Source organism: Neophocaena asiaeorientalis, unplaced genomic scaffold, assembly GCF_003031525.2.
Source record: "Neophocaena asiaeorientalis asiaeorientalis breed wild unplaced genomic scaffold, Neophocaena_asiaeorientalis_V1.1 scaffold332, whole genome shotgun sequence".
NCBI lineage: Eukaryota > Metazoa > Chordata > Mammalia > Artiodactyla > Phocoenidae > Neophocaena > Neophocaena asiaeorientalis.
The window spans coordinates 322,967-339,922 of NW_020173111.1; the positions used below are offsets into that span (position 1 = coordinate 322,967).

The 16,956-nt window shown below is 48.5% G+C and overlaps 1 protein-coding gene across 1 annotated transcript in view; it reads right to left on the reverse strand.

Moving 5' to 3' along the window:
• Window positions 1-16,956, reverse strand: part of LARGE1 (LARGE xylosyl- and glucuronyltransferase 1) — a 529,052-nt gene that overhangs the window by 285,942 nt on the left and 226,154 nt on the right. Inside the window, 1 exon segment of the mRNA XM_024743516.1 lies at window positions 5,022-5,104. Within this exon segment, the coding sequence (XP_024599284.1) occupies window positions 5,022-5,104 (83 nt within the window).

Consider the following 16,956-nt stretch of genomic DNA (forward strand, 5'->3'; position numbering starts at 1 on the left):
CAGGCGCACGCACACGCGTACACACACACACACACACACACACACACACACACACACACACACACACAACCCCAGCTGTTTGACATGTAAAGTAAGGCAAATCACCCAGCTTCTTCCTGCCAACAGGGCTGTGGAGTAACAGTTCAGTAGATCACCCCAGCAAACGAATATTAAATGTTTACAAGCTGGTCCACCTTCCTGCCCAGGAGGTAAGCACTTAGTGACTAAGTGAATATATATACTTTTTCCTCTGCTTACTAAAAGCTCGGTTTCCTTGAAGAGCAGCTATACTTCCCGGTTTATCTGCAACTGGGTTTGGAGTTACAGGCATCCCCCCAACTTTTCTTTAAATAGTCTCCCATCTAGGTGACACAGACACATATTGTGCTATTTTCTACTAGGTAAACCTTTGCTCACATTTATTTTGTATTTATTTTTCTCATCCTCCTTTTTTCTTCATCATAGAGGGTACAGAGTAAGATGACCAAAAATATAAAGAGAAAACAAAACCAACATCATCTGTATTTCTACCACCCCAGACACAATATACAAGAATTCCATTTTTCATGTATGTTTTGCTATTCTTTCACCCCCTGTAGTATTTCAACCATGTATATGTGTGTCTGTATGCATGCCACACGTGTGCATGTATTTATATAGTGGAACGATGTTATGCATGAGTTTTTGTGTGCGTGTGGTTTTTTTTTTTGTTGTTTTTTTTTTTGCGGTATGCGGGCCTCTCACTGTTGTGGCCTCTCCCGCTGCGGAGCACAGGCTCCGGACGCGCAGGCTCAGCGGCCATGGCTTACGGGCCCAGCCGCTCCGCGGCATGTGGGATCTTCCCGGACCGGGGCACGAACCCGTGTCCCCTGCATCGGCAGGCGGACTCCCAACCACTGCGCCACCAGGGAAGCCCTATGCATGAGTTTTTGAACTGTGTTGCCACTCACCTCATATCATAAAATATCACTTGTCCATGTTATGACATACTTTTTACAACCAACTAAGAATATGGTTTACTGTAAGAGGACATTCCATTATTTAGACTTCTTGTTTAAGTGTTATTTGAATTTTTATGATTATAAGCAATATTTTGCAAAAACTTTTTTCTGTAATTAGGATTATCCTTTTAAGACAGACTCCCTAAAGCAGTCATAGGGTAAATGTCTTGGTCATAATACTATGAACTTTCTTTCTAAAAGGTTATAGCCATTTTTTAGTGCAAGCATCAGCATATAAGAGTGCCCATAATACTTTTACTATCTTTTAAAATATAGTGTGCCCACTGTCACTAAGCATGCTGCAGAAGCAAAACTGATTTGATGCGACGAAGCAAACCTTAAATGAAATTTTGCTAAAAATCTTGTCTGGAAAATAAATCTAATTACTGTAATTAACAGTGAAAGCCAAAAGAAGTGTCCTGCACCACTATATTAACATTAGGAAGGTACTCCATTTGTCAAAGTATTTTATAATCAAGTACTAGTTAATCCTCACAGTGTGCTTTGGAAACAATGAAGCTATTTATAGCTGGACTTTCTGAGCTGAATGTCTTTCAAAGGTCCTTTTGTCTTGATATCTCAAATCATTGTCACCAGCATATCAATTCACAGAATAATTCTCATCTGTAGAATTTCGAGGATGGGAGGGACTTAATTGGCTATTCGGTCCAAAGAGATCAAGTAGTCACTGAGGTGGGGTGTGGAATGTTCATGCCACATACTGAGAATTTACTTTCTTCTCAAGTCCCCATGCCTCCATGAAAGCATGGCATGCCATCAGCAGCTGATAATAAAACTACTGCTATGTTTTTAAATTGATTTATTATTTTATTTATTTTTGGCTGCGTTGGGTCTTCGTTGCTACGCACAGGCTTTGTCTAGTTGCAGTGAGCAGGGGCTACTCTTCGTTGCGGTGCGCGGGCTTCTCATTGCAGTGGCTTCTCTTGTCGTGGAGCGCGGGCTCTAGGTGCGCGGGCTGCCGTAGCTGTGGCACGTGGGCTCAGCAGTTGCGGCGCACGGGCTTAGTTGCTCTGTGGCATGTGGGAATCTTCCTGGATCAGGGCTCGAACCCATGTCCCCTGCATTGGCAGGCGGATTCTTAACCACTGCGCCACCAGGGAAGCCCACTACTGCTATGTTTAGATTTAACACCTTTGTGCTTCGGCTACTGTAGAAGTAAAAGTTTATACTCAACCGGATTCTTACGATTTCAACAACTATTGGAATTATTTAGGTTTTATGACCTTAAATGTGCCATAATCGAGAAAGAGCACGATTACCTGGAATGGTACAAATACTCTTCTCTAAAGAGTGGGCTTTTTTTTTTCAATCAGGGAGGGACCCGAGTTCTTTAGTGGAGACAAGGAATAAACACATAAAGGCTGAGAACCACTCATCTGATTCAGTGCTTAGCCTACAGAATGCCTGGTTTCAAGGGGCAGATGAAGGCTGCAGAACCGTGAGTCTCCAAAGTGCACAGAAGCCATGGTGTTGGGAAAGGGCCCCTCTTCATTTGGCATTCCCATCTCCTCCTCCGATGTACAACTGAAATCACAGTGGCGACCGGACGGAGCTACAAGGAGGACCTGAGCACCCCTAGCAGTAACTGATCCCGTAATGTGTCTGTCGGTTGTTCACCTCTCCCTGCTCCAGGAGGCAGTGAATCTGATGTTCTGCTAACCTGCCAGCTGACTGCAGGAAGGCCGGGGGCCCTGCAAGAACCAGCCACGTGAGTTCAGTACAAACAGCTGAGCTAAGAAGTGTTGTTTTCAACCAAGTCAGTTTTGGGGTGAACCGATTCCCAGCAAAAGCTAACCGATATACAAACTAAAGTCTCAGGAGCGAGCTGATGTGCTGAACATCACTGAGCTACACGGCGGCCGGAATGTGAAGTCGAACTAAATCTGGGCTAGTAAGTAACTGGTTGAATTAACACTCTTCAGGTTATTTATTAATGCAGTCTCCTAGGTTCACTTATTAAACAAGCCAGCACTTACTGAGCATATAATACATGTTAAGTACTCCGCTGAGATACTGGGAAAACAGGAAAAATAAGGCACGGTGTCTGTCTCCAGAAGCCCCAGATTCTACTACAGAAGATATAACATGAATATATAAATAAATTACAATGTAATAAATATAATGATAGAAAGATACACAGGGTATTATGGGCTGGTAGAAGGGGAGCCCCGACCCAGGCTTCCGGTTAGAAATGATGCCTACACAAAAGCTTAAAGGATAAAAGGAGTTTGCCAGACTGGGGTGGCAGGGAGAGGCAGGGGGAGGGGAGAAATGGGCAGAGAGAGCAGCAAGAGGAAAACAACAGGCAGGGCGCACCTTGGAGAGGGTGGGGACCTACCAGCACATCAGTGCTACTGGAGCGTGAAAAAACAGCGAGGAGAAAGAGAACACTGCTGAGAATGACATCACATCCTGGATGGTCTGTGTGCCACAGTAAAGAGATTCAGTTCTCTTCCCTCGACAAGGAGAAGCTAAGGAAAGGTTTTAGGAAATCAGATTTGCATGCCTGAAGCATCATTCTGACATTAGGGAGGACAGGTCAGGGAGACAGAAAGCACAGCTGAGAGTACATGTAGACATGGACTATGACAGTCACAGTGGGGATGGAGGGGAAGGGGTGGAAATGAAAATTACTTAGGAAGGAGGACCTAAAGGCATCAGTGATAGATGGGCTGGCTGGGGGACTGAGAGAGGAAGAGGACACAAGATGAATCCCACTTTCCTGCAGGGTGGGTATGTCTTGGGTGTCCACCAACTCTGTCACCTCCATTTATGCTGTTGACAGATCTGGGTGTAAACCTTTACATTGATCACTGTTCAATTAAACTGTGGGAGCTTTTCATGACTGTTCCTACTGCTAAGACCCTTCTGGATCTTGCTGTGGTTATCTGATATATTTCCATGCTGTTCACTGCAGCTATGGATGAGCTTCATCCAAACCCTTGGTAAGAAAGCATGTTAGAGCAGAGCCCAAGGACACTGGCTGGAGCTGTAGGCCCAGTTCTGGACACACTCTGAACATAACTAGATATCAATCAAAATAGTGAGGGGACAGAAGAAAAGTGCCATGAAAAAGCATTATAAAAGCAAATGGCAGGAGTTTAACTTGGAGAACAGAGGACTCAGGAGGGACTGTCATTTCCAGGTGGAAGAGGAATCCATCCTTTGTATGACTGTCTCCATGGTGATGCACGAGCACCAATGGACTTCATCACACAATCTACCAGTTGGAAAAGTTCAGTTTGACGTAAGGCAGGACTGTCTAATGGTCAGAAACACCCGGAGGTGGCATGGGCTACACTGGAATAGAATAAGCATCCTGTATTAGCTTGCCAGAACTGCCATAACAAAATGCCACAACTGTGTGCCTTAAACAACTGGAACTTATTTTCTCTAGTTCTGAAGGTTAGGAGTCCAAAATCAAGGTGTCAGCAGGGTTGGTTTCTTCTAAGGTTTCTCCCCTTGGCTTGTAAACGGCTGTCCCTCTGTCCTCATCTTCTCTTCTAATAAAAACCTCAGTCATACTGGATTAGGGCCTACCTATATGACCTCATTTTAACTTAATTACCTCTTGAAAGGCCCTATCTCCAAATACAATCACATTCTGACGCCCTGGAGTTTAGGATTCAAACAGATACAATTTAGGGGGACACAATTCAGTCCATAACACAACTTGGCAACAGGGAAGTGTAAATGGAGGTATGGTGAGTGTCAGGTAGGGGAAGGCAATGAAGAAACTGAAGTAGCAAATCTGGAGTGTCCCTGAAGGTCCCTTAAGGTCTAAGAGCTACAATTCTAAACATTGCGAGAGGGCCCCTCATCACTGCTGTTAAACATTATTAACATGATAATCTCCCCAGGGTTTCAGACAATAATTACATTTTCATGGCAGCTTAAATGATTGATGAGAAATGTTGCTTTTATTTAACCCTTCCTGGAGGAAAGGCACAGGCTGACAGCTACACACGTGAGCCCTCAGAGGACAACAGTCACGCTTACCTGTGAAACAGGACAGACTTCACCAAGGTGACAACATCCCGGCTGGCGTTGTATCCGGCACAGACAATGGCAACGTGGATTGTCTGGGAAGCAAAGAAAGCAGGGGGAGCAGTTAGATGGAGGAAGAGGACTTTGCTGGCGCTCTGGACCGCACGAAAAAGTGCCCTTATTTCTTGCTGGGATCATTGGGACACAAAAAGCATTGGCGGCAGCTGTGAAGAATAACTCGAGACAGTTTTATGAAGGCCTTTTTAATCGGTTTATGGAGCTATCATCATTTGCAAACCATTAAGGCTCTTTTCAATTACATTTTGGGGATGAGAGAAATGGCAATTGGCTTGAATAGGTAAACAGTGAGTCCCGTGCCCCCATGTCTGCAGACCGTGACAACTGGTAACAAGAGAAGAGAAAGTAATACGCCCTGAAAGGATGAACTGACAATCGGGGATCTCAGACAGAGACGTGGTGGCTCAGAGTTTGGGAAACGTTCTCACAAGATGTCTCAGGTCAGGGGTAACCTGATAACAGAGCAAAGGGACCAACAAACACCTATGGGCCCCAGCTGGGATGCCATTCAAGGAGCCGAAGACTGGCAGAATCAATGGGACGAGGATGGGTCATCTCATCCAAGCACTCGAGAGCATGGGCCCCAGTCTGTCCATTAACCAATCACTGTAACATGAGGGGCATGACACGTGTCCTGCAAGATGTCACGAAAGGGAACTATGCCACGTGCAGAAATACAGCACACTGCAGTCCACTCATGACAAAGACGTCCTCAAGAGCTAAGCTTCCCAGACGGGGTGACTTGGCACCTTGGTGTGCCGTGAAATGAATTACAGGCGACGAAGACAGTCATCTCTTCAAGTGAGATCTCCAGGCTACCAGGCAGGGCTACCCCTCAGGCTTGGCTGTCCTCTGCTGCCAGCAATTTTTCCTATTCACCTCCCTGTACTATACAATCCACATCCTCTGTGGGAGCCACACTTGACAAAGATTGGAAAGTACTGCCCTAGGGCATCCCCTTTAGGAAGTTGCCCAGCCTCTCTCAGAACAGCTGGAAGAAACGGGGCGTTCCTGCCTCTCCATGTTGTCCTTTTACCAAAGCACAGCCTCCCTCGAATTGAAACCTGCCTACTAACACCCACTCCAGCCCTGCTCTGTCCTGGGAGTACTGCGGAACCAATATGTTCCCCAGGGCACCCAATACTGAAACTCGAGGGAGAGGTCTTGATAGGTGCCTCTTTGTTTTCAGAACCACACACATGGCCCTTCCTCCCAGGGCACAGCTCCCAGACTCCCTGCTATCCTTATGAACCACTTCCAAGTGCAGTGCAGTTCTGACATCCTGGTCACTGCCACACAGGCTTCCCCAGACCTACTTTCAGCACCGTGCCTCCTGACATCACCAAGGGAAGTTTAACCACCTCAAGGATAAACCAGCCAAGAGCCTGGAATGCACTTCCAAGACCGCTTCAACTCCAGTGAGCTTCACTGCACCTTGGCTACCCACTCTCAATGCCAGGAGCTGAACCTCAGTGTCACCCAGATCCTCATTTCGAGAAATCCTGAAATCACGGGTTCACCCGCAGCTGCGGGATTCTCAGAGCCTCTCACCCCTGCACCTGCCCCTCTCCCCGTCCTGAAGAACCCCATTTCGCCCTGTGTACCAGGCCCTACCCTGTCTGACCCATCTTCTGCGCCCTTGGCTCCCTGACATGTTAAACCCCACATTCAATACACAAACCCCGACTCCTGGATCAGGGCTACAGGGTCCCTCCTCCAGATTTATACCTGGGGATCAAGGAGGAGGACGAGGGAAGATAAAGGAGACGAATAATCACCACTAAGAGCTAATACTTATTGAGCAAATTATTACATTCCAGGTACTGTACTTAGCACACAGATTGCCAGATTTAGCTGTACAAGGCAAGTACAGTGTTACTATTTCAGTATTATAGATCAAGAAACAGGCTGAGAGATGGGATTGGAATTCTGCAAAAGAGATTCTTCACCCTGCTGGTGGTACATCAGCAACACACAAAAGATTTAAAAAATACACCCTGTGCCCCGGCCCCATCTCAGACCAATTAACAGTCTCCTATGCTCAAGATCTTAAAACACCCTGCTGGGAGGCGGCAGTTCTCAACAGGGGCTAATTTACTCCCCTCTGCCTCCCCCAGAACGGGCGTCCATGTCTGGACTCATTTTTGGTTGTCACTCCTGGGGGTGTGCAGGGCTACTGGCATCCGGTGGGTGGATGCATGCCACCAAGACAATGATGCTGTGCAAAAGGTCCAGGTTTTCGGGATGGGGAGGGGGTGGGGGAGGCTAAGATCTCACGGGGCACCAAAGCCACCTTTCTCAAACTCATTTCTGCACGTCTCAACTTCTCCACCTGTAAAATGATGACAGCCCCGCTTATCTCCGGATAATATCTCCAAAAGACTCGGAATCAAAGCCTGTAATGTGGATGCAACTGTCACAGTTTAAATCATGAAGGAAACGGATAGGGAAACGCCTGCACGTGGGAGACATAACCAGGGCGGGGATGAGAATGGTAAAAGCACGCTGAATCAGGCTCTTTGGAATTGCAAATATTTAAACACCTGGCCTCCGCGAGATGTCAAACTCTGTCTTGGCTTCAGGGTTCAGGGACGTTTTCAAATGGGCCCATTAAACGTAAGCACAAGCATGCACATTCTCAAACATTTTACATAATTTTCCAATCTCTTTAGTTTCATCCAGTACACCTGCCACCATGAATAAATTCATCCTCTGGAGCCGCGGCGGCAGAGCGCTGCTACCCAGGAAAGCAGAAAATTGGAGTGTCACGAACACGCGCTTGGAAGAGTTCGGGGTGGTCCCAAATTTTGTGGGTGCAGAAGCGAGTGGCAGCAGTGAGGCAGGGCTTGGGGTAGGAGCGGAGACAGTCCGGGAACAGGGATGAAGGTTCCTTGAAAGAGCAGGGGTGCACACATGGTCCTACCGTGAGAACTTTCTGGTCTGAAGCTATGAAGTCCAGGTTTTCATGTTTCTCAACGTGGTGGCTTAAAGATGGTCACAGATACATGGACATTCCGACTCCCAAGGGGAAGGGTCTAAACATCAGATTCTGTGACCACTGGTCCACTTCTGCCCTGTACTTGGTAGGTGTCATACTTGCCTTTATTGGTCAAAAAGTCTGCCCGTAGTGTGACGATGCTCTTCTTCGCTCCTCTAGACTCGCTCTCTGCCCCTCTCCAACTGGCTCTGGTGCCCCAAGAGCCTGATTTTTTTAGACCGAATTAACTGGGTTCCTCCTGCTTCTGGTTCCTGGTTGAGTTTGGTCAATGGGAGACCCTAGCGGGAGTCCAAAGGCTCCCCTCTTTATGTCCACTTCTTGCTGGGTTCCACAGGGCCTCCTGCCTGCACCTCTCGGGCCCAGGGGTCGTAGTGACTCCCTCGTGGGAGCTGTACCACCCTCGCTGGTTCCCCTTAACCCTGCATTAAACCCTCTCCACCTCTTTTGTGAGCGTCCCCCCGTTTCCTGCCAAGATCAGACCAAATTCCAGTGATCCTCCCTCAGCACCCCATTTGTCCTGGTGGCTGGAAGGGAACCACAGATGATTTTGGAGCATCCACAGATATATCACCGATCCCTAAAATAAAACAAGGCAGGAGAGCAACTTGAGAATGGATAAATTGTAGTTAGAGATTTTAAGGCACTCTGGAATTCCCTGGCAGTCCAGCGGTTAGGACTCAGTGTTTTCACTGCCGGGGCCGGGGTTTGATCCCTGGTCAGGGAACTAAGATCCCACAAACCGTGTGGCACGGCCCCCCCAAAAAAAAATTTACTTAAAACAAAATTTTACGGCTCTATACAAAAGTCTCAGACACAGGGACCACAAGGCTCTTTCTAAGGAAGCCAGTAAAGCTTCCTGCTCAGTTACAGTGCCACAAGCTACACCCAAAGATACAGGTTAGAGTGCCAGAGCTAGGCTCTCGTTCCCGATGCCACTGGGGTCAAGTGCGTGACCTTTACTTTTAGGGCCTGCAGGAAGAATTCAGACACGAGCAGAGTGTTTTTGGAGACTGATGTGCCAGTCACTGTGCTGGACTCAAAGGATCAAAACGTCAATCAGCCTTCATCCCCCGGGTCAAGTGAAGAGAGACGAAGAGCCAACCAGACAACCCCAGCAGGGACGGCAGAGGCTTCTGTGGTGGCAAGCGCGGCGCCCCTGCCCCCAGAGTAGCCAGCAGCACCCCAGACCGAGCAGAGGCAGGGAGAGCTTCCAGGAAGAGAGGGCATTCTAGTAATGAGACCAGGGCAATACTCACTGCTGCTATTCAAGGTTAGCAGGGATTTATAACTGTGTGCTTGCCAGTCTCCATGTAACCTGAAAGAGAACTGCCCCCCAACAGGAAGAAATCCCCATAGGGCAGAACTAATCAACACTCCAGCCAGCCATGTGTCTACCAGCGACCCCATGAGCAGCGGCCCTGAAGGCCAGGCATTCTGCCTGGGGGCACAACGCAGTGAAAGCATCTCATGACCGGGAGCCTTTGGGAGTGGGAAGGGAAACCTATTTAAATGCTGGCATACGTGCGGAGGGGCTGGGGGAGTCAGGCTCTGCCCAGATTCCGGACTGCAGCTGCTGGAACGGGGGGTGGAGAGGCAGGACCTCCCAGAGGACAGATGCTCCCATGGCAGCCAGGGAGAGGCACACAGCTGGTGACAGAGGCAGGAGCCAGTTAGCTGGGAAAACCCAACGAGAGTGAAGAGACCTGGGTCTGAGCCATAACTTCAAAGCTGAGTCGCTGTGTGACCTTGGAGCAGTCGCTTAACAGCCCTGAGCCTCACTGGCCCACCTGTAAAATGGAGATCAAACCGGACACTCCACTGTGTAGCTGGGGAGATCAGACAAGTAAGTGCAAGTAGGTGCACTACTGAACTGATGCTCGTTCATGGGACCGACTGCATACACAGCATAACGAGAAGGTGTTCATCATCGCCTGGCTTTAACCTCCTCGTCTGTAAAACGGGGACATAATACTACTTACCCTCAAGGGGTTGCTGAGGGAAAGTGGTCCTCAAAGTCTAACGTGCATCAGACTCCCTGGAGGGCTTGCTAACATAGAGCGCTGGGCCCCGCCTCCTGAGTTCCCCATTCAGGAGGTTCAGAGCAGCGGCCTGAGGATCCCCCGAATCCAGGTGACGCCGATACTGCTGGTCCAGGGACTCCGCCTGAGAACTGCTCTGTGTGTAAAGCACTTTGAAGAGTGTCTCCGGTTAAACGCTCCACAGATGTCAGCTGTGACTATGTTGGGAGAGGAGGAGGGGTCTTCGCAGAGTCTGTTTCCGATACTCTCCCAGGAGGAAGCACCACCCCGCTTCTACAAGACAAGCAGAGGCACTGCTCCCGCACAGCCACCTCATTCTCCCACCGCCTTGGAATTCACGACCCTTCCGGGGTGATGAAAAGGCCAGGGGAGGAGAACACGGGACGCAGCTTCTCCTGGGCAAAAGCAAAGCCCTGGAAATCAGGACAGTGGCCCAGCTCTGCCTCTGGCCACCTGGGTGCCCTTGGGCAAACGACCTAACCTCTCTGATCCTCGGTGACTCCTTTATAAAAAGAGGGATTTAGAAGTTCTATATACAGAGCTTTCCTAATACCCAGGATTTTCCAAAATTCAAGAGGAAGGAAGTGAGAGCAGATGAGTAACTGGTACAAGGCCTCAGCCAGTCAGCGGCAAAGGGGTGGAAGAACTCAGACTCCTGCCATTCGACCCACACAACTCGGCTCAGTAACACACATATGTTAACTATTAAATTTTTAAAAATATATTGCTAACGTGCCGCCTAAAATAATCTTACAAACTGCCCGGGCTCTACTCTCTCGGGAAACCACTGACCGAATTCTGTCTATTCCCTCAAAATACTGATCCACCGACCCAGAAGACAAAATTATTTCAACCCTGTAGAAAACAGAAGGAGACCCCTTCCAACTATAATGGAAGCCAAGTCATCAGGGGCTGCGCAGGGGCGCAGGTGGAACGCAGGGCCTACAGGGCCCGGTGAGAGGACGGGATGGGCCAACCCTCCAGGGGGTGGTGACTGCGTCCTCCGTGGCCAAGGCCCAATAAATGGACAACAAGGGAATGATCTCCCAGCATCCCCACCGGCATATTCCTGGTCTGCTTTAGGGTGGGTTTTCTTGTGTTATGAAGAGCATGATAAGCTGAGGAATCAGAAGCCCAAGTATTTCGTGGAAGACATGTGAAAGGGTGAGACTGATTTTTGGGTGGGTCAAGAAGAGTTTAATTATTAGGGTAAACCCATGCCTGGGGCAGGTGGGTTGTCTAAATATAGCCCCGTATCCAGCACAGTTGACATATATCACAATCCCATCTACGGGGCCAATGGATGACTGGCCTGACCCCAAAAGTCTACACACCTTTGCCAAGTACTCAATCATTCTACAAGCGTGGACTGAGCACCTACTATGTACCAGGCTCAATTGTAGCTGCTGGGGATACAGCAGCAAGTGAAGGAGACTGAATCCTTGCCCCCCATCACGGGACACAGAAAATAAACAAACAAAGGCACATATAATTAAACTATACAGAATGCTAGACGATGATGAGTCTAGGAAGAAAACTTAAGCAGGGGAGGAAGAGCGGCATGTGGATAGGCAGCTGGTGAGCAGGGCTAAGATTTTAAAGTGGGGTTGTCTGGACAACTCTCCCTGAGAAGGTGACACTGGAGCAAAAATCGGACGTAGGTCAGGAAATGAGGCCTCTGGGTGTCCCGGCAGAGTGTCCCAGGCAGCGGAAACAACCCTGAGATACCAGGCAGCCGCCTGTGGAAAAGGGAGCTGTGGAAAGGCAGCCTGGGAAAGACGGCAGGGAGGAAAGCTGGAGTCCGTGAGGCAGCTCTCCTAGAGCTCCCAGGCATCTTCAGAACTCGGCTTTTCCTATGTGTGAGGAGAGAAGCTACTGGAGGGTTCAAAGCCGAGAAACAGCACAATCTGACTTAAATTTTAAAAGGATCACTCAAACTGCCAGTTAAGAACAGATGCTCTGAGTGGGCACATACCTGGGGCGGGGGAGGGGAGCAAGCACGGAAGGTGGGAGCAGGGAGAATAGTCAGGAAGCTACTGCAATAACCCAAGCGCAGTGGACTCCGTGATATGCTGCCTGAGGCCCCTTTCATGAGGTGTGCGTTGCCCCACTTGCTAGGAACAGCCTCCTTGCCAAGAGCTGCCTTTTTGAGGGTCGGCCCCTTCCCGGGGCAGCTGCAGCCAATGACCCTCCCACGGCACCCTCAGTGGCTGGCCCCACGGACATGCCTTCATAGATGGTCAGCACGTGAAACTCCATCTCTGGGTGTGCTTCACGGCACATGAAGCTGGAGATGAAATGGGCCAGGGAGGTAGTGGTGGGGGTGAGAAAGGGCCAGACGGCATCCTAGTTCAAAGTCCTTCATGACCAGTTCACAGTCGGCTTCTCCAGTGGAGGGAGCAGGCTATCACACACATTAAGATTTACAACCGGGGATTCCCTGATGGCGCAGTGGTTGAGAGTCCGCCTGCCGATGCAGGGGACACGGGTTCGTGCCCCGGTCCGGGAAGATCCCACATGCCACGGTGCGGCTGGGCCCGTGAGCCATGGCCGCTGAGCCTGCGTGTCCGGAGCCTGTGCTCCGCAACGGGAGAGGCCACAACAGTGAGAGGCCCGCGTACCGCAAAAAAAAAAAGATTTACAACCTCTGGCGAGGATGTGGAGAGTCCGGAACCCTTGTGCATTGTTGCTGAGAGTGTAAAATGGTGCAGTCACTAAAGACAAGAGTATGACAGTTCCTGGAATAATTGCAAACAGCATTACCATATGATCCAGCAATCCCACTTCTTGGTATATAACCAAAAGAATGGAAAGCAGGGCCTCAGCAACATATTTGCACACCCTCGTTCCCAGCAGCTCTATTCACAACAGCCAAGAGGTGCCAGCAACCCAAGCGTCCATCGTCAGATGAACGGATAAACAAAATGTGGTCTATCTGTACAATGAATTATTTATTCAGTCTTCAAAAGGAAGAAAATCCTGTCACATGTTACAACATGGGGAACTTTGCGGACGTTAAGTGAAATAAGGCAGTCACAAAAAGACAAATACCCTATGATCCCACTGATAAGAGGTATCTAAAGCAGCCCAATCACAGAAACAGAAAGTAGAATGATGGTTGCCAGGGGCTGGAGAGAAGCAGAAATGGAAAGTCTCTGCTCATTGGGAACAGAGTCTCAGTTTTGAAAAAGTTCGGGAGATCTGTTGCACAACAATGTGGATATACGAAACATAACTGAACCGTGCGCTTGAAAATGGTTAAGAAGAGAAATTTCATGTTTTGAGGGGTTTTTTTTTTAACCAAAATTAAAAGAAAAATTACAACCTGGATCTGCACTACATGGTCTCACTAAGCCTAAGTTTCCCTATCTATAAAATTAGGATGCTTAAAATGATTTCTTAAGCTAAGGTGTGTCAAGTTCAATGCCGGCACCTAATACCTGCACAATTAATGAAAGCAGGTCTGATTAACATCATTACCGTCAGCAGTCCTGCCTCCACCTTTCACGCTGTTCACGCCATGATCAAGCTAGATGATGCGCTGAGCTTTCTTGCTTCCACGATGTGCCCTCGATCTAGGACGCTCTAGCGCCTCCCCGCACCTGTCAAACTCTTCCCCATCTTTCAAGATACAAGACTACCTTCAGGGACTTCAGCTCCCTCATCTACAGAAAAGGGGTAATAAATCTGTCAACTTACAGGGTTGGACAGATTAAGTAAGATGACTCATGATTTAGAGCCTGGCATCCCGTAAGTAGTAGATATATATATCAGCAGTCATTATTAAATTACTATTATTATTATAAGACAGTTTATAATAGGCTGAAGGCTCTAAATTTGAGGCCTTGAACCTGTTTTTTTCTTTCTGTACGCACTGTGTGGCTTATGGGATCTTAGTTTCTCCGACCAGGGATTGAACCCAGGCCCTCAGCAGTGAAAGCACAGAGTCCTAACCACTGGACCACCAGGGAATAACCGGCTTTGAACCTTATGTATTCTCAAAAGCTAGGCATCAGGTTTTTCCCTTCTGCTCTCATTTCTACTCCTCTTCAAGTAAGAACTGAAACAGTCTTTCCCTTACTGTTGAAAGGAAGGCTTTCAAAGATGCCCAATTCCCTCCACTGTTGAATGCAGGCACTGCCTTTATCCTCTCTTTCAATACAAGAAGGCAGAAAACCCGCAAATGTGGAGGTGAGCCACTAGCATCATCGTCTGGGCTGTGGTAGCAACTGTGTAACCTTAAGTAAGACCCTTTATATTTCCCTGCTTTAATTTCATCATCTTTAAAATGTGAGGGCTGCATGGGCTTCCCTGGTGGTGCAGTGGTTGGGAGTCCGCCTGCCGATGCAGGGGACACAGGTTTGTGTCCCGGTCCAGGAGGACCCCACGTGCCGCGGGGTGGCTGGGCCCGTGAGCCATGCCCGCTGAGCCTGCACGTCCGGAGCCTGTGCTCCGCAACGGGAGAGGCCACAACGGTGAGAGGCCCACATACCACAAAAAAAAAAAAAAAAAAAAAAAAGTGAGGGTTGCATCTTTATTTGTTGTCATTGTTCTTAAGGGCACATTTTCAAAGGAAGTTTTACAAGAGGGCACAATAGATAAAGCAGATCAAGGCAGCCCTGCTTCGGGGTAAGCACAGCCAGGAGGCTGCCAGAGAAAGGGCCCCTTGCCATGGCAGTGGTGTGGAAGCCAGCCCAAGACTGACCCCAAAGATCCCTGCCAGGTGAGAACCATGCCCTGTGCAGCCCCTCCTACATTGAGGGGAGTATCAGTGAGTCTGTGTGACCAGTCGAACTTAGCAGAAGTAACGGTCCGTGACATCCAAGGCTAGATCATAAAAAAGACTGTGGTGTCTGCCTTGTTCTGCTGGATCACCTCCTCTGGGGAAATCTAGCTGCTACACCAGGGGAACACTCAAGCAGTCTTAAGGAAGTGAGGCCCCAGCTGGGCCAGTGTGCCAGCTTGGAAGCAGATGCTCCAGCCCCAATCGAGCCTATAGCTGATGCAGCCCCAGCAGATGTCTTAACTGCAACCTCAGGAGAGATCTGGAGCCTCAATCTCCAACTAAGCTGCTCTCAGATTCCCAATTTTCAGAAACTATGAGATAATAAATGCATGTTGTTTTAAACTGCTAAGTTTGGTAATAACTTGCCCTGAAGCAATAAATAATTAATACACTCAAGGAAGGTACCCAGAAGACCACACTGAGAGCTAGGGTTCCTGAAAATCACTGCAGAAGAAGTCCTACTAGGTACCTTCCAGTACAATATCCCCTAGTTCCAGGGCCTGACATTTAGCAAGGATATTTTAATAGATTTACATCCTTTGAGGAGCCCCAAAGACAACATATGAACCTAATGAAATGTGTATCCAAATGCCGTAAGAGTATCTTTCAACAGCAACGTGATGTATGAAAAGATTGCGGGCAAACCCTTCCACTGTGGAGTGATTATGGAAAGACCTTGAAGGTGAAGTCAAAACAAAGAGGTAGATCAAAATTCTTGGAGGTTTGTTATGGGTCCAGAAAACGCAGGTAAGAGGTGTCAAGGTTCATAAACATAAAACCTAAAGCAAAACGGTAAACTCCCACTGAGCTGACAAATGCGGTCACAATCCGGCAGGCACTTTAGAACAACCCAACTTCTTTTTAAAGAACAGACAGATCCTTGCTTAGACCCACAGAGGAATGATTATCCTCATAAGGCTGCCACAGCCCCCAAGGTGAAAGATGACCTCCATATCGCGACTGTCACCCAGAAGCCTTCTGAGGTGAGGCATCTGCCAGGCACAGAATAAGGACTGCAGTTCTGAGCTGATGGGAACACGGGTCCCAGCAGCTCTAATTTATGAAGTGTCCAGCACAGTGGTTCAGAGCACAGGTTCTAGGAAGCAAACGGCCAAGGTTTAAATGTGAGAGCTCCAACTCTTCCAGACAGTGTGACTTTGCAATAATTATTTAACTTTTCTCAGCAGTTTTCTAATCTATAAAAGGAAGAAAGTATGCTATGCAGATTAAATGAGATATTTTATGTAAGCTTTAGCATGGTGTCCCCTACACTTTCAGGGCTCAATACATGTTAACTTTTATTACTATTACGTTACTATTTCATTTTGAATGAAGTTCAAAGCATGGAATAGAAGGAAAGAGATACTTACTTCCTCAAGGGGTGGTCTGACATCAGACAGTACCATTCACCTGGCTTTCACAATAACAATATCAACTGTTGCTGTTTTAATTCTTTGACGTTCTTCCCATTGAGGGATGGGATGTGTGCTCCTTCTCCCTTCAAACTAGGTGGGCTTTTGTGACTGTTTCAACTAACAGACTACACTGTCAACAAAAGTGACACTATGTGACTTCTGAGGCCAGGTCATTAAAAGTGCTTCTGGGGCTTCCCTGGTGGCGCAGTGGTTGAGAGTCCGCCTGCAGATGCAGGGGACGCGGGTTCGTGCCCCGGTCTGGAAAGATCCCACATGCCGCGGAGCAGCTGGGCCCGTGAGCCATGGCCACTGAGCCTGCGCGTCCGGAGCCTGTGCTCCGCAACGGGAGAGGCCACAACAGTGAGAGGCCCGCGTACCGCAAAAAAAAAAAAAGTGCCTCTGTTCTGCCTTGCTCGCTGGGATACCTGTACTTAAAGCCATCGGCTGCCATGGAAGCAGGTGACTGTTCTGGAGCCGCCATGTAGTGAGGAAGCCCAAACTAGCCATAGAGGGAGACCACATGGAGAGACCCTGAGTCCACAACAGGGAAGAGAGATGCTGGGCCAGCGCCCATTGCTTCAGTCCTCACCATTCCAGCTGCAGCCACCAAGTAATTGTATGAGTCCCCCAC